At 50.0% G+C, this 18,082-nt stretch overlaps 1 protein-coding gene across 3 annotated transcripts in view; it reads right to left on the minus strand.

Moving 5' to 3' along the window:
- Nucleotides 1-378: 378 nt before the first annotated feature.
- Nucleotides 379-18,082, minus strand: part of FAM222B (family with sequence similarity 222 member B) — a 45,614-nt gene continuing 27,910 nt past the window's right edge. Inside the window, exons 2-3 of one of the 3 annotated variants that reach the window (XM_060258831.1) lie at nt 5,572-5,696; nt 379-2,996 (exon numbers count right to left, since the gene is read on the minus strand). In XM_060258831.1, coding sequence (XP_060114814.1) covers nt 1,483-2,996; nt 5,572-5,653 — 1,596 coding nt within the window. In that variant the 5' untranslated portion in view covers nt 5,654-5,696 and the 3' untranslated portion in view covers nt 379-1,482. Of the gene's footprint in view, nt 2,997-5,571; nt 5,697-18,082 lie in introns of those variants that run through there. The other 2 variants (XM_060258833.1, XM_060258832.1) reach the window with 2 other exon arrangements.

The following is an 18,082-nucleotide window of genomic DNA, read 5'->3' on the forward strand; positions in this document are numbered from 1 at the left end:
ATTATACAAAACCTACATAGGGGAGTTCATAGTGAAAATTAACAAGTCAATATTTAAAATTCATGTATGCACGTCAATGTCCTGCGGGCGAAATGATTTTGAGAATTAAAGTCAGATATTGACGTTTATATATGCATTTTAAATACTGGCTTATTATTTTCACTATGAACGCCTCTATGTAGATTTTGTATACTGAATTACTGGATGCTCTTGATTATACACCAAGGGATGATTTCTTTCTAAATATTTAAATGTATTTTTTAAATACTGGCTTATTATTTTCACTATGAACGCCTCTATGTAGATTTTGTATACTGAATTACTGGATACTCTTGATTATACACCAAGGGATGATTTCTTTCTAAATATTTAAGTGTATTTTTCATATTGTTGACTGTGTCTTTAATAATATTTTTTTTTTGCTATTTTCCCACAGTTTTTTGGGTTATATTACTATACTTCCTGTGGTACTCGAGGTTTATTAAGTTCTTGAAATCAGCCCCATCATGGAGGCAGCTTGTACAGGGCAGGGGGCGAGAAGGGGCAAAAGTTCCACTTCCTGCGCTTCAGAAAACTTGCCAGTGGTAGAGGCGGTGAACCACCCCCCCCCCCGAGATAAAATGGTGACAGTGTAAGCAGCAGTGCAGGCATGGAGTACAACCTACCACCCCCCCATAGCAGGGCTGAAGCCCCAAACCTCCTATCAACCCATTTACAAAGCAGCAGTGGAAGGCAGCTGAAAGGGGCGATGGGGCAAGATTATCAAAGAAGAAGACATTGGATTTATACCCCGCCCTTTGCTCGGGAGTCTCAGAGTGGCTTACAACCTCTTTCCCCTTCCTCTCCCCACAACGGACACCATGCGAGGTAGGTGGGGTTGAGAGAGCTCTATGAGAGAACTTGACTCTCGAAAAGAACAGCTCTGCGAGAACTGTGGCTGACCCGTGGCTGCATGCGGAAGAGGAGTGGAGAATCGAACCTGGTTCTCTGGATTACGGTCCACCGCTCTTAACCACTTACACCACACTGGCTCTCAAAGGGGGCTCTGGAGCTGAGCAGCAGCCCTTCTGCTGGCCAAGGAGGCCTGGGCGCTCGACTCTCGCCGCTGCCTTTGTGAAAGAGGAAGCGAGATCAGTGGTTCAGCTGCCTGAGCCCTGCGGAGAAAAAGCCAGACGCCTGCAGCAGCTTCGCAATGACCCGGTTGGCCAAGGAAGCCATGCTGGGGAAACAGCGGGGGTTGGGGGGACAGGACGGGGTCAAATTAAGAGGGACGCATTCTGGAACCGGGACAAGCCGGCAGCTGGAGGCAGCAGATAGACGGGAGACGCTACAGACACACAGAACCTCTCTATGACCGACCTCCCGTTCAGCAGTTCCTAACAATGATCACGTCAGTTTGCAAGTTAAAAAGATAGCCCCTCCCCCCACTTATTAATTCGAATTAAGACTAACCCTCGCGCTTGGCCGGCGACCGCCACGGCCTTATCTGTAGCCTGGGAGCGGAAGGCTTCGGCTATCGGAGGGCTCGGGGGCGCGGTTCATGGGGGGCCGGGGGGCTTTGCCAAGCACCATCCCGCCCTGCTCTCGGAGGCAGGAGTGCTGGAAGTCCCCGCTTAGGTATTCCATCGTCTGCATCATGGCGCTCTGGCTGGAGGCGCCGGCCCCGGCTCTGTAGTGAGGTCCAGCCGCGCACTCCAGGGCGGCCCCCATAGGCTGCCCCCCACCGTGGAAAGGCATGGCCAGGTCCTGGGAGCCCGAGCTGTCGCTGTTGGGGGTGGGCAGGAGGTTATTCCACAAGGGCTGGAAATAGTGCCCATTGGCGTAGGGCATGGGGCCGGGCAGGCCGTTGACAGGAGGCGAGGGGGTCGGCTTCTCCAGGGGGGGCTTCATGTTGAACGGCTGGCCCATGCACAGTTCCAGGGCGTAGCCCGGCGCCTTGCCGGGAAACCCTGGCCCGCCTAGCTCTCGGGCGGGGGGCTTGCCCATCGGCCCGACCGCTTCCCCGCACATCTGCTGCAGGTGGGTCAGCTGGTGCTGGTTCCAGGCCACCTGCTGCTTCATTTCGCTTTGGTACGCAGAAGAGGCCCCCCTGCTCATGCTCCCCAGGGGGGCGCCCATGGCGGCGGCAGGCGGCATGGTGGCGGCATGGGGGGCGTGCTCGCCAGGGTTCACCACGCAGGAAGGCAGGGGCGCGGGGCCGTGGTGAGCGGACACCCGGGTGCTCGCGCTGATCAGGAGGTTGCGGCTGATGGGGCTGGGGTTGGCGATCTGTCCCTCGCACACTGAGGTAGCGCTGATGCCCGCTCGCGCCTGGCAGAACTGGTTGATCTGGTGCACGATGCTGCTCAAGTCCGGGGGCTGGTTCTGCTGCAGGGTGGCGGCCATGGAGAGGGGGATGGTTGAGGTAGACACAGTCACATTCGGGGGGGCGTCGGCGTCTGGGACCTTCCTGCCCCCGTGCAAGCCCACCGGTGGCGGGGGCTGCTGCTGCTGCAGCAAGTGGTTGGCGGGGTGCGGCGGCTGCTGCAGGCCCGGGTGGGCTAGAGGCTGCGGGTGCTGGATGGCTGAAGGGATCCCCTGAGGGTGCTGAGCCATGCTCTGGGCGTGCTGCAGCGCCTGCTGGCGGGCCAACGCCTGCGGGTGGTGGCTTAAAGTGCTTGGTGCTGCGTAGGGGGCGGAAGGGGGGTTCATCATGGCTTCCGGCAGCAGGCGCACGCGAGTCCCGTCAAAGTCCTTGACGACGCCTTTGGCCGGGGACCTGACGATGGCCAGGAGGCCGGTTTTCACAGCAGCCTGAGAAGGCGGGTAAGGACTGTACCTCTGCCCGGAAGTGTCCAGCCCGTTCACAGTACGACGAATGTGTTTCCGTTGGGGAACCTTGACGCTGTTGGGGAAAATTTTGATAGTCAGAGGATGGTTGGCCACCTTCTTAGCATACGCGTCCAACTCTGCTGGAGTAGGGTGCTGTGCGGCTCTCATCTTCTGTGTAGTGTCCCCTGGTGGGGGAGAGGAAGGGGGGGGAACAGAGTTAAGAGAGAGAACCCGTCAAGTGCCCACTCAACAGGCAACCGGTGTTGTGCTTTCAGGACATGAGAACCGTGCCTCTGGAGTCCCGTTGAGCCCAGGATCCTGTTTCCAGCAGCAGCCACCTCCTGGACACTGTTCCCTCTAAGCTGAGTGAGCGTGAGCTAGCTCACAGTTTTTAAGCCCCTGGCTCACACATTTTTGTCTTAGCTCAGGAAAAATGGCTCCAGAGCGAACTAATTTTTATGCAATAGCTCGCAGCTTTAATGCCGGTAGCTCACAAAGTAGAATTTTTGCTCACAAGACTCCACGGCTTAGAGCAGGGGTGTCAAACATGCAATTTGGGGGCCAAATCAGGCTTTTGGAGGGCTCCTATCAGGCCCCTGAGCAACTGGCTGCCATCTGCTTCCTTCTCCGTATATCTTGCTTCCTCCTGCATAACAGCTTGCTCTAAAAGGGTTGCTCAATTGCTTGCAGAGGTTTTGCTCTGTAGTTCCAACCTCTATTTTCTCCACTGGCTGAGGCTCCTCCCTTGGGGAGGAAGAGCTTGCTTTGCCAGGCTCTCTCCGATGCACAGCAGAGCTACTGAGCCAAGCCTCTCTTCCTTCTATTGGCTGAGGCTCCTCCTGGTCCCCTGGGAAAGGAAGGAAAGAGCCAGAGCTTCCTTTGCCCAGTTCCCTGGATCCCATGGGAGAAATACAAAGAAGCACCTTTAAGACCAATGAGTGCTAACATTTTAAGCATGTTTTAAGTTTATATATATATATATATATTGGTCCAGCCCAACAAGGTCTCATTTATGTCAGTTTTGGCCCTCATAACAAATGAGTTTGACACCCCTGGCTTAGAGGGAGTATTTCTCTTGGACACTGACAAATGGGGCATGAAGTCAACCTCGTCTTGCCTACTTGTTCATCCCTGGATGACCGGCAGCCAAGCCGGCACCGTGAGGGAAGTTCCACTCGTCATGCTCACTGATAACCATCTCCTTCATTCATTTGCCAGTTCCTTTTTTTGAAATCTAGTGGCCGGAATACGGAACAGGTCCCTATCTCGTCGGATCTTGGAAGCTAAGCAGGGTTGCTCCTCAGAAGAGAGGCCACCGAGGAAGACTCTGTAGAGGAGGAAGGTGCTAGCCAGCCAGCCACCTCTGCTTAATCATTTGTCTTGAAAATCCGACAGGTGTCGTAAGTCAGTTGCGACTTGACTTTGCGCACGAACAATCTAGCGGCCATAAAAAATTAGTATGACTCTGTCATGTTTTGTTCTGTGAGCTACCTTCGACTAGGAAGCCAGAGTGATGCCACAGACGTTTTCTGAAGAAACCTGAAATCCGTTTTATGGTTGGGATCATCTGATCTAAACACAGCTGCTTCTCTGTGCCTATCCTGTGGCGCTTTACAGAGCAACAGTGGACCGCTGAACAGTGCCGGAAAGGTGGTGCTGAGGCCTGGGCACGAGGGACAACTGCCCTGTGTCATACCTGCCTTCTCAATGTGCCAAGGGCTTGTGGCTACCTTGTCAGGTGAGGCCAAGGGCACCTGGGTCCAAGTGGCCCACCACCAATGTTCCCTCTAAGCTGTGGAGCCTTGCGAGCAAAAATTCTACTTTGTGAGCTACTGGCATTAAAGTTGTGAGCTACTGCATAAACTAGTTTGCTCTGGGGCCATTTTTCCTGAGCTGACACAAAAATGCGTGAGCTGGAGGCGGAAAGATTGTGAGCTAGCTCACACTAACTCAGCTTAGAGGGAACACTGCCCACCACCACCCTGCAGCCAACTGCCTTGCTATTCCCAAGGCTTTATTCAGGCCACTACTGCCATGTTGGGTGAATGATGTGGCCAGGCACCCAGGCTGGCAGCAGCCTCTGGAGAAGACAACCTGTTCTTCTTCCCTTTCCCCTGCAGCTTGGAGAGTGGGGTGGAGGGCAGTGACCTTTCCAATGTGGGCCTAAGGGAAGAGGAGGATGCAGCAGCCCACTTCTTTGCTGCTACCACCATCTCCAACGGTGCCCTGATGCAGAGGGGTTCAATCCAAGCCAAGGGGGTGGGTGGCACAGCCAGTGGGTACACCTCCTTCTCTACCTGCACTGAACCTGCAAAAATATCTGGTACATCCTTTAGGGCAGGGGTAGCCAAACTTGCTTAATGTAAGAGCCACATAGAATAAACATCAGATGTTTGAGAGCTGCAAGTCATGAACATCAGCTGTTTGAGAGCTTCAGGACAGGAAGGAAGGAAGGAAGGAAGGAAGGAAGGAAGGAAGGAAGGAAGGAAGGAAGGAAGGAAGGAAGGAAGGAAGGAAGGAAGGAAGGAAGGAAGGAAGGAAGGAAGGAAGGAAGGAAGGAAGGAAAATAGATAGGGGACGGAGGTAGAGGTAGGGGCCTGCAGGGGGAGGAGGAAGCATTGCTGGAGTGCGGCCCTCCCTCGGCAGGCAGTGGCTTCTTCTACGCAGCAGCAGGGCATCCCGCTAATGATTCGGGGGTGGGGGGGGAGGCGTCCTTGAATTCTGCCCAGATGGCTCCTGGCCACGGGCTGCTCAACTCACATTTCTGAAGTCCAGCATTCATCTGCGGGAAAGAAAGCAGCTGGAAGGAGAGATCCCCTGGTCCCGACAGGCAGGCCAGCATGACAGGCAGCCGTCAGCAGTTGGGGTCTTCAGACCTCTGCACGCTGCAACGAGAGAGAAAGCTGGTCACCGGGACTGCCCACCAGTGAATGGGGTTTTTAACTGTTTAAACGTCTTGGAAGATTGCATAAACCATCTTTTTTCCCCCAACTAAAAAGAGTGCCCTGTGCAAGCACCAAGTTGTTACTGACCCATGGAGTGACGTTGTATCATGACATTTTCACGGCAGACTTTTTACGGGGTGGTTTGCCATTGCCTTCCCCAGTCATCTACACTTTCCCCCCCAGCAAGCTGGGGACTCATCTGACTGACGTCAGAAGGATGGAAGGCTGAGTCAACCTGGAGCTGGCTACCTGAACCAGCTTTTGCTGGAATTGAACTCAGGTCGTGAGCAGAGCTTGGGCGGCAGTACTGCAGCTTTAACACTCTGCACCACAGGGCTCCCCCCCCCCCACTAATGCCCGTTAAACTTCAACAAATATGCATATTACAACTGCTCCCGCACCCAAAAAAATATTTTTTAAAAAATAAAAAATTCAGTTACCACTGGATGTGCAATCAACCATGCAACCATGTAATAAATTCATTGTTCAACACTGGCTCACGTTCTAATTCCACGTTACTAGAACATACCAGATCCAAAGAAACCTCACATTTTGCATGAAGTGTGCTTTTCAACTGTTGTCCCACCAATTAGTCAACTAAAACTTGAGCACAATCAACTAAATTGACAGATTAATGGCCTTGCTTAAGCAGGGAGCACTGCAAAGTTCAATTAACACACCTTTCACCAAGTGCTCAACAGAGATGCTTTTTGAGACACTAAAGATGGCAATTCCAAAACTAGTGGCTATAAAGTGGGAGAACCAAGGGCAACTACGGTACTTCTACAAAACAAAACCAATGGCATGCATGCATGGTCCACAGCACCCTGTGTCTTTCTGACAAATGCTCATGTTAGTGCATGAGTGAGCTTGCCCCCTGCCTCCACAAATACTGTGATGGAAGTGTGGCCAGTCTGCCACAAATAAGCCCTGAACTCAACTTGGAGGGGGGATTTTCAGGGACTTGACTGCCCACTTCTAAGCTGCAATGGGCAAGCCCTCCGGGGCAAGACTAGGACCATGTGTGGGCCCTGATTCCATGGGAACACAGACAAAGTACAGAACAAAGGATAGAAGTGTTTCCTCAGAATCTCAGCATGTGTGCGTGTGTTTTAAAGTACATGGCCCTAATGGCTGAGAAGAAAATGCGCAGGGAACAGGACTAGAAATGTAAAGGTGTGGGGGGAGAATCCTGTTTTCCTCAGGTCCTCTATGGAAAAACTGGAAATTTGGGGTAGCATTTAAAAAAACAACAACACCCTGAAATATTTCTTCTTCTGGAATGAGTAACAAGCTTTTTAAGAAAAGGTTTTGCCCACTGAGAATGTGGAGCATGAAGACTGTTATAGAACAGAACAATTTTTTTGCAGGATGCAGTGTTCCCTCTAAGCTGAGTTCATGTGAGCTAGCTCACAGTTTTTTAGCCTCTGGCTTGCACATTTTTGCCTTAGCTCAGTCTGCTCAGGAAAGATGACCCCTGAGTGCACTAACTGAGGCAGTAGCTCACAACATTAATGCCAGTAGCTCACAAACAATGTTCCCTCTAAGCTGCAAAGTCTCGTAAGCAAGAATTCTACTTTGCAAGCTACTGGCATTAAAGCTGTGAAAGGAAAGGAAAGGTCCCCAGTGCAAGCGCGGGTCGTTTCCGACTCTGGGGTGACGTTGCTTTCACAACGTTTTCACGGCAGACTTTTGACGGGGTGGTTTGCCATTGCCTTCCCCAGTCATCTAAGCTTTCCCCCCAGCAAGCTGGGGACTCATTTCACCGACCTCGGAAGGATGGAAGGCTGAGTCAACCTGGAGCCGGCTACCTGAAAACCCAGCTACCTCCGGGGATCGAACTCAGGTCGTGAGCAGAGCTTAGGACTGCAATATTGCAGCTTTAACACTCTGCGCCATGGGGCTTGTGAGCTACTGCATAAATAAGTGTCCTCTGGGGTCCTCCTTCCTGAGCTCAGACAAAAATGTGTGAGCTGGAGGCTAAAAATCTGTGAGCTAGCTCACGCTAGCTCAGCTTAGAGGGAACACTGCTCACAAAGTAAAACTTGCTCACAGGACTCCACAGCTTAGAAGGAACATTGACAAGTGAAATCTTGGGGGGGGAACCCACGCTGCCCCCACTATCTTCATCCTCTGCTCCGTCTCTTCTTCACCCTTCTCTGCCCCTGATCACCACTCCGGTCCCCCTTAGACACACACTGACCCGGTTTCCGGTCCCTTCTCTCTCTCACTGTCAACTTATTCACTTCTTCTACAGCCCCACTTCGATCAATAAGATTCCAGGCAGATTACAAAACAAAAATAAAACACCAGGATCATGACATACAGTCAACAAGATCAGAAAAATGCTGCGTAGAACACAATATGGTACAGACAGTAAAGCAGGAATTACAAGACCAGAGCACAATGCAATGAAACATTACATACAATAAAGAGTACAAACCGGATTGCAAAATTAGAACGCAAAAGGGGGAAAAAAAAGTAATGAAGACTCTTAATTCCACAGACATTAACTAAAACCCTCTTTTATAAGAATGCCCACTCAAGCAGTTCAGTTTTATGCGTTCCACCAAGGGGGAGGGAGTCATCCGGACCAAACTAGGTAACACCCCCATGGTGGATGTAACAACAGAAGAAGGCTCGGGTACAGGAAGCTGCTGATCTTACTCCCCTTTCTAGGGTGGCAAATCCAGAAGGCTTTGCTCAGACAGGCAGAGCTGCTGCAGTAGAACATATCTGGAAAGGTAGTTCTGCAACTTATGCAGATCCGAAGCCATCAAAGCGTTGTTGGTCATAACCAGCCCCCTGAACAGAACCTGGGAACTAACTGGTAACCAATATAGTGACTACAGAATAGCTATAGCAGACATACCATCTCCCTATAGTAATTGAGTTGCAATGATCTCCACCAGGAGCAGCCTGAGTTGTCTTCAAGGGCAGACCCATGTAGAGTGCAATACAGCAGTCTATCCTTAATGTTACCATGGCATGAATTAATGCAGCCAAACAAAACATCATTTTCCCATCTGAAATAACATGTTTCACCAACAATAATGCTGGGTCCAGTATAACCCCCAAGTCCTCAACTGAGCTGGCGAGGGTTAGCAGTTTTGAAAATGATGATATTGGATTTATATCCCACTCTATACTCTGAATCTCAGAGCAGTCACAATATCCTTTAACTCCCCCCCCCCCACAGTCATCCTGTGAGGTAGGTGGGGCTCAGAGAGCTCTTACAGCAGCTGCCCTTTCAAGGACAAAACCTGCAAGAGCTATGGCTGACCCAAGGCCATTCCAGCAGCTGCAAGTGGAGGAGTAGGGAATCAAACCCGGTTCTCTCAGATAAGAGTCTGTGCACTTAACTACTACACCAAACTGACTCTCCTCGCTCTTTCCCCCAGTACTGGGTATACACCAAACTGGCTCACTGGAACTTGGCTCTTTTCCCCGGTATTGGGTATATCCCAATTTTATCGTTAAAAATGAGTTGAGGCTTGATAAGAAACTATTTCATATGTTTCCCCCATGTCTACGCGAGAACATCAGCCAGTTTTTACAGATGAGGAATCTACAACATCTGTGCCTCCAAAATGCTCTCAAGATTTTAAATGATCACACGAGGGAAGAATCTGCTGCAAAACTAACTCTGGCCAATAGAAAAAGTGTGTGTGTGTGTGTAAGAGAGGGGTGGGGGGGCCTGTTGGAGTAGAAAGCTGGCAAGATCCTTCTTTGGACTCCAGGCAAATGAACTCTCAATTTGGAATGCCAAAGATTAATTAGCAGCAGGCTACTAAGGGCTGGTGCATTCAGAAAAGAGCAGCTTCCAGATTCTCCAAACCCCCCAATCCCACCAGCTGCTTGACATTTCCAGCAACGTGGCGGTCATGCAAGTGGGCGTGTTCTTTCACTCAGCACATCTCTACAGGTCCATCTCTACAGCACATCTCTACATCTCTACAGCTTCAGCATCGAGTCCACTGCGGAAGAAAACTCACTCCACCCTCTGTGATGGCCCAGCCCAGGGAATTGGCCCCCAAGAACCTGCCCAGTAAAATTCTTAAGCTAAGACTGATTGTCTGCCCCTATCAATATGAAAGTCATTTGTGGCACTTGGAGGGTCTGCAAGGAAAGCACTCCTGTCCCCACTGCTTTAACAAAAGCTTCCACCCGTCATGATCCTGGGCCTAGTGAGGCCTGCAGACCCTAGAGAAGCCTGCCTAGGAGTTACTACAGAAAGCCTACATTTCCCAGGATCCCTACTGTCCCTCTGATTGGGTGGCAAGGTTTTGGAGGGAAAACTGGCCCAGAGAGGGGTGGCCACTGGGAAGAGAGCATAAAAGGGCCAAGCACAGACAGGGTGGGTTCTCTCTGGGAAAGGCTGCAGGAGAGAAGACAGCAGGAGAGATCCCTTATCCAAGGTGGTGAGTTTTGGTATTAGAGGAAGGCGATGTCTAGCTAAATGCGCCAGGGCTTCTGTTTATTTGCACCCACCTTTACTGTATATATATTTCACTGTTTTTACCCACTAATTATTTGAGCACTGTAAATAAACTGTTGTTGTTACACTGCTTGGGTCCTCACGTCTTCTTGGTTGCAGTTAAGAGCTCTTTATTAATAAGGAAGACAGAGAAGAAGAAGAAGATATTGGATTTATATCCCGCCCTCCACTCCGAAGAGTCTCAGAGCGGCTCACAATCTCCTTTACCTTCCTCCCCCACAACAGACACCCTGTGAGGTGGGCTGGGCTGGAGAGGGCTCTCACAGCAGCTGCCCTTTCAAGGACAACCTCTGCCAGAGCTCTGGCTGACCCAAGGCTATTCCAGCAGGTGCAAGTGGAGGAGTAGGGAATCAAATCTGGTTCTCCCAGAGAAGAGTCCACACACTTAACCACTACACCAAACTGGCTCTCCTGAGCTAGTTGGGTGCTCTGAGCTCTCCTCTCCTTACCAGAGTGGTGGCAGCCAGTAGAAGGCCCTCCTAGGCCCCTGCTGTGTGACAACCCCTGATCACCTGATGGCACTTAGCCCCAAACTACGGTTCCCTGACTGTCGGTCAGCTGCCATGCCCAACAACACATTTGGCTTGCATTAAGAGATGTGGGGCACAAGGGCGCTGGGATACTATACAATGTCAATCCACTTGCTCCAGAGTTTCCCGGATCCAGCAGGGTAGCCCCCGCCCCACCCCAGCAGAATCTCCTTGATGACAGCCTCAAAGATGCAGCCCCGTGGCTTTAAAGTCCATTGAGTACCACGCTCCAGGCCCTGGCAAGACCGCAGCTGCAAAGCGCGATAATGACTTGCAATAACTTGCACGTAACGATGATGCCTCTTGACAACAAAAGTTAATTGGACCTAATTGAACCGATACAAGTGATGCTATGGCTGGCGGGGTGCCAGCGGTGCTCGGGCACACAAAGCCCTCTGAAAGCGAGCGTGGTCAAGTTGGTTGCAACTCTGAGCGAGACAGCTGGTTTTCCCATATATGCATTAATCATTCCCCCCCCCCCACATGCAGCGCCACTGAACATGACATTTTACAGTGAAGCATAAGCAGAAGAGACAGAACCCTGCTTTGTAGAGTGTACCCAGGGCTTTTTTTTTTGTAGCTGGAACTCCTTTGCATATTAGGCCACACCCCATTGATGTAGCCAATCCTCCAAGAGTTTACAGAAGGTCCTGTACTAAGAGCCAAGTAAGCTCTTGGAGGACTGGCTACATCAGGGGTGTGTGGCCTAATATGCAAAGTAGTTCCTGCTACCAAAAAAAGAAAAAGCCCTGAGCGTACCATCTGCACTCAGTATAGGGGAGATGGACACAAAACAACTGCAATTGCCTGGAACAGAGTAAGAATTAAAATGGTAAGCCAGAAACTTCCTCACAATCTACTTCTCCTATGAAGACGACGACCACTGTAGATTTATACCCCACCCTTCTCTCTTAATCAGAGTCTCAGAGCAGCTTACAATCTCCTTTATCTTCTTCCCCCACAACAGACACCCTGTGAGGCAGGTGGGGCTGAGAGAGCTCTCCGAGAAGCTGTTAAGAGGTATTTATTAATAAGGAAGACAGAGAAGAAGAAGATTTTGGATTTATATCCTGCCCTCCACTCCGAAGAGTCTCAGAGCGGCTCACAATCTGCTTTACCTTCCTCCCCCACAACAGACACCCTGTAAGGCGGGTGGGGCTGAGAGAGCTCTCCCAGAAGCTGCCCTGTCAAGGACAACTCCTACAAGAGCGATGGCTGACCCAAGGCCATTCCAGCAGGTGCAAGTGGAGGAGCAGGGAATCAAACCTGATAAGAGTCCAAGCACTTAACCACTACACCAAACTGAAAGACTGAGAAGGGGGCGGGAGAGACATCACTGCACAGGTGCTTTGGGAGGAGGCTTCAGGGTGTGGCCAAGATCTGTGAGCGCCTGAGGATACTACGGCTGAATGAACAAAGACTGCAGGGCCCTGACAAGGATAGCCTAGGCAAGCCCAATCTCATTGGTTTCAGAAGATAATCAGGGCTGACTCGAGTTAGGATCTGGGTGGGAGACCTCCTTGGAATGCCAGAGTCCGAAGGCAGAGGCAGGCAATCAAGCCACTTTTCTCTGAACATCCTCCATGCCCCAACAGGGGTCATCAGAGATCGCCATGACTTCCAGGCATGGGGGGGGGGCACAAATACATACCTGCACACACACACACATCCAAAAATTCAGCCAACCATTCCAAAGACCACAGGCAGGAACTACTGCTAGGAATGGGGGAGTCTTAAGGACAGTGAGTGGATGCTGGTTGCAGAAGTGGGTGGGAAGTCAAGGTAGGGATCCAGGGAGGAATATCAGTGTGACCAGGGGGTTCCATAGGCTGCCTACCACGCCTCTTCCTCCATCACTTGCAACGGACTGCCACGTGCCCTTATATTACACCCTGACCTCTGAACAGAGCGCCCCCCAAGCATGCAGGGCAGGTGAAAAGAGGGCAGAAGGGCAGCATGTTTTAACAGGACGTCGTGCTGTCGTGACTCACCATACAAAAGTGGCAACACAGTTTGCAGCAGAAAACCACAACAACTGTGTACAAAACACACAATAACAATATATACAAAGCAATTCTTATTGGTCTATGTTTGTTCCCAATAATACCAAATACACAGTATATCAAAATGTTTCACAAAAGGAAAGGATCCACAGTATTTCAATGTCCAGAGAATATCCAGTCCTTCTCCCTTCTCATTCAATCCAAATTCCAAATTCCTTACAAATCCTGGCTCCAAAGGGGATGTTCCCTTACGTGAACGTCAACTTGGATCACGTTTCGCATACAGCGCTTCCTCGAAGAGCCAATCTGCTCAATTTTTCTTTTTGACGTCAACTAAGACCACTTGACCAAACTGACCTTCTGCATGCCAACCTGTGACCTTCTGCATGCCAAGCAGGTGGTGTAACGCTGAGCCGCAGCTCTTCCCTGTTCGAATGGAGGGTGCAGCCTACGAGACGGCCAGTTGTCACGCCTGTGACTGCAGTGGCAAAAGCAAAAGAGTGTGCTCCTTCCCACGGGATATGATTTGCCTGTGGAACTCGCTGCCACAAGGCTGCAGCAACGGTCTCTAGCCTGGACTGCTTTACAAAGGGGATCAAACAAATTCTTGAGGGAGGAGCGCTCTTGTCAGCGGCTATTAGCCAGGATGGCTGCCTCTGAACGTTTGCGCTCCCGTGTATCTCTGAAGGACAATAGATGGTGGTGGTGACCTTTGCTCTTTAGGTCCCTGCTGTTTGGCCCAGTTAGGAAGCAGGGGATGCTGGGCACAGTGGTGAGCTTAGTAGGGCTCTCTTAACGTTCTGTGCACAGGACTCATCTTGCCTTTGTGTCATTACAGACCTTCAAGGCACCCCCTTGCCACGGTACGCGCTCTCAAAGCCTCCAGAATTCTCCCGGGACAGAATCTGCAAACCGCTGTAAAACACACCCGAATCTCTCAAGAGACAGGGCCATGATCTGGTCAACAGCCATCTAAGCATAGAAGGGTCAAAGCATGCTTGTGGTGGGGAGAAAGAGTTAAAAACGTGGTTACCCGCCCATGAAGAAGTCACAACTGCTTCCCCTCCCCCAGACGACGCTCTGATCTCCATAGTGCGCAAGCAACAAAATCAGCAAGCTTCTCTTGCTAAATCTATCCAGGTGGCTAGAAAAGGGGAAGATTTCTGGCCCGGTTCCTGTGGGCTGGCCTGCCTACATTTTTACTAATTAACAGACCAGAAAATGGTCTTTTGATTTGTAATTAACAACACAACGCACTTTCCACAGAGTCCCTCAGACTAACATTTCAAAGCACTTTTATAATCAGTGAGAACTCAAAGCTGCTCCATAAGAGGAGGGCGTCAGCGGAGAATGGGACCATGGAGGTACATAAGAACATAAGAGAAGCTATGTTGGGTCAGGCCAATGGCCCATCCAGTCCAACACTCTGTGACGCACAGTGTCCAAAATGTTGCCATCAGTGGGGTCAGGACACCAGAAGCCCTTCCACTGTGCGCCCCCCAAGCACCAAGGTATGTCTCCTGATATGGGGGAAAGTGAGGGCGGCTCTGTGCCCATCCAGGTGAGGGGGGAGAGAAGACACAAAGGAATGCAGCACCCCAGGCTGGACTGGGTGGAGGGGCTGAAAGGGGGATGTCTCCCCCCCCCCGAGGACTTTTATTAACACCCCCCCCCTGTCACAGTCCCCAGAGGCCCCTTGGCGGAGGGCGGTCTCCCTTTGGATGCCCCGAGGCGTTTCCAGGCCCCCGGGTAAACAGAACTGAAGAATAACCACACACTCACTCCCGTGTAAAAAATAATATTGTGTAATCCACAACGTGTATCTTCTTTAAAGACAGTGATACAGACAAAAAAAACATCTAATGCACAACACGCCTACTGTCCAAAGAACCATGCACAGGTCCAGTTTTGGGAGAACCCTTCTTCAAGGGACCGTCTTTTACACTTATGGGTTCAGTAATGTTGAAGTGCCATAATTCATTTCCTGGCTTTCCAAATTAATCTGAATTTCAGCTACCAAATGCTGAAAGATAATGACTGGCAGTGACGTTCCAACCAGATTAATTTGGAAAGCCAGAAAATGAATTATGACACTTCAACACTACTGAACCCATAAGTGTAAGACAGTCCCTTGAAGGAGGGTTCTCCCAAAACGAAACTGGACCGGTTCTTTTATTATTTGTTGGACTACAGTAATGATACATGGTTCTTTGGACAGTAGGTGTGTTGTGCATTAGATGTTTTTTTGTCTCTATCACTGTTTATAATTTAAAGAAAATACACATCGTGGATTACACAGTATTATTTTCTACATGAAATGAGTGCGTTATTATCCATAAGAGAAGGGAACGGGAGAAAGAAGTTGCACCAATTCTCTAAGTGTGTGGAAGGGAAAAGAATAAAACCAGGGCAGCTGGCCCCCCAAAATCCAAGGACTGCTAATGTACTGGGGTGGCCCTCCAAACACCAGCAAGGTCACCTGCCCTGTCTTCAGCCTTGAACACAAATGAGATCACCAAGTTCTCTATCAGCTGGCAAAACTGATTTTGCAATATGGACTATGCTCACAAAAAGATCTGCCCGTTTTGCATAGTAACCCCGGTACAAGAAGGGAAAGAAAAACTTAACCCCTAAACCAGTTGAACTAAGAAACTAAAAAGTTAATTAAGGGCCAAGTATCACCAACTAAACACTTACACCATAAATGTTATCAAACATACCAAAATAAATATATTTATTACAAATCAGACTTTAGGACATTGGCCCAATAGTAGCCTCAAAATAGGATAAAATCAAGCAGAAAACATATGTGACCAAGACTATACCAGGAGTGTCAAACATGCTGTTTGGGGGCCAAATCAGGCCCCCAGAGGGCTCCTATCAGGCCCCCGAGTGACTGGCTGTCATCTGCTTCCTTCTCCCTATACCTTGCTTCCTTCTACGTAACAGTTTGCTTTGCAAGGCTTGCTCAATCGCACAGGAGCTACAGAGCAAAACCTCTATTTTCTTCATTGGCTGAAGATCCTCCTTTGGGAAGGAAGGGGGAGAGGAGGCAGAGCTTGTTTTTCCAGGCTCTCTCAACTGTACAGCGGAGCTACTGACCCAAGCCCCTTTTCCTTCTATTAGCTGAGACTCCTCCCCCCCAGTCCCCTGGGGAAGGAAGGAAAGAGTCACAACTTCCTTTTCCCAGTTCCCTGAATCCCATGGGAGAAATACAAAGAAAGCACCCTTAAGATCCACGAGTGCTAACGTTTTAAACATGTTTTAATTGCGTTTGTCTGTGTCCTTCACAAAGTTTATATCTTGCTACCTAATCTGAAATAGGTACACTCATGGCCTGGCCCAACCCAACATGGCCTGGCTCAACAAGGTCTCATTTATGTCAGATCCAGCCCTCATAACAAATGAGTTCGACATGCCCGCCATACACATTCTAGGTAATTTGGCTTTCCTCAGTGGTCAAAGATATATATTTCACATTAGTTCCAGGCAGTACAATGAATACTGAAAACGACACCAATTAAAGTGATTTTATAAGAAACCTAAGTGACTCAAAGCAGGGATAAAATACAAAGGCCTCATTTTCAAATACCGTCTGCCCTGGCCGTATAATTGAGTCTTCCATTATGTATCTTTCTCTCTCAGTCCGAGGAGAGTTTATTCTACGTGAAAATTGGAGCCAATTGCAAGTGGTGAGCGTGTCCATCAGAATTACAAACTCACAAGTGGCTTTTACTAGCCTGCCTGTTGACACACCACCACAGAGATGCATTTGTGGCACAAGAGCGGCCTGAGAAAGAACCAGTCCCCGGTTTACAAATGTTTCCGCCCCTGGTTTGCTTGGTGGAAACTCTTACGCACTACAAGCCAAATAGGAAAGTGGCCGTTTTACAAGATCATCTAAAAGGGTTGGAAGTGCATCGGCTGGTAACGCTGAAGGCAGAGTGAGCACAGGGAATCTGGGTGCTACCCCAACCTGCTTACCAGCAGCAGCTGCTCTCCTGACTTCGCAAATGAGGAAAGAAATGCATGAACTTCCTGCTAGGTTTCAATTCGGAACCCTGCTTTCCCTATAAACAGCCCCAAAGAGGAAAAAGGGGTGCGGGGTGAGGTGACTGCAGACACTACAAAGCCAGCATGCACAAAACGCTCCTAACATTGTGGAGAATTGTGGCCCGAAAGAGGTCATATGAACATATGAAGCTGCCTTCTACTGAATCACACCCTGGGTCCATCAAAGTCAGTATTGTCTACTCAGACTGGTAACGGCTCTCCAGCTGAGGTTTTTCACACCTCTTTGCCTGGACCCTTTTAGTTGGAGATGCCGGGGATTGAACTTGGGACCTTCTGCTTGCCAAGCAGATGCTCTACCACTGAGCCACCATCCCTCCAGCTGTCCTCAACAAGGGCCAGGGCTTTCTCAGTCCTGGCCCTGACTTGGTGGAACGCTCTGGCAGAAGACATCAGGGCCCTGCGGGATCTTATACAGTTTTGCAGGGCCTGTAAGGCAGAGATGTTCCGCCAAGCCTTTGCATAAAGACAGTGGCGGTTGCCATGCTGGCACCTTTTCCTCTCCCCACCCTCCTGGGGGGATCCCCCTGCCTCTGATGTGATGTAATGACTGCATAAGAGCACTTTAAAGATGCCATCAGGGTTTGTAATTTTCTCACGTAACTGATTTTATATATACACGTATTTTTCAATGTTGTACATCGCCCTGAGCCTGGCGCTAGCCGGGATAGGGCGATTCATCAAATGCAATAAATAATAATAAATTATTAAATAAAGGTGTTATCTAGCCTTTAAAAAAAATTATAGAACAGGTATCCTCTTCCATGTGCAGACTGCCCCCTCCTCCTTTAAACCTGGTAGTGGGGGCAACCATGTCAGGAGATGTTTAAAGCTTCGGCGTCTCTGGTTTGCAAGGTGCAGCCTCTTTAACTTGAGCTGCAAGCTCATTTGATCAATACCTGCCATCCAGGGAAGGATGTCAAAATGTATTCCTTTTAGTCTCATTATAAGCTGCTACCCGAGAGTTCAACTGTCCATTCTGCTGATCCAGGGAGGAAAAAGAAATGCCCAGTGAGCACGGGCTGCCCCTCCCTGCCTCACCCTTGAACTGTCAGGAAGATGCTGATGCTGGGCTCCTGAAACGGGGATGCTCTGCGTGCGAAGGCCCGTCTTGCAGCTGCTTTGCCAGCAAAGAACTGACCAGCCACAAACCAGAGCCCATCACGGTGCCACACTTCCCTGCAGGAGGCAGATCTGGAAGTGACATCTCATGAATTAAACTGA

Source organism: Heteronotia binoei, chromosome 18 (genome assembly GCF_032191835.1).
Source record: "Heteronotia binoei isolate CCM8104 ecotype False Entrance Well chromosome 18, APGP_CSIRO_Hbin_v1, whole genome shotgun sequence".
NCBI classification, from domain to species: Eukaryota; Metazoa; Chordata; class Lepidosauria; order Squamata; family Gekkonidae; genus Heteronotia; species Heteronotia binoei.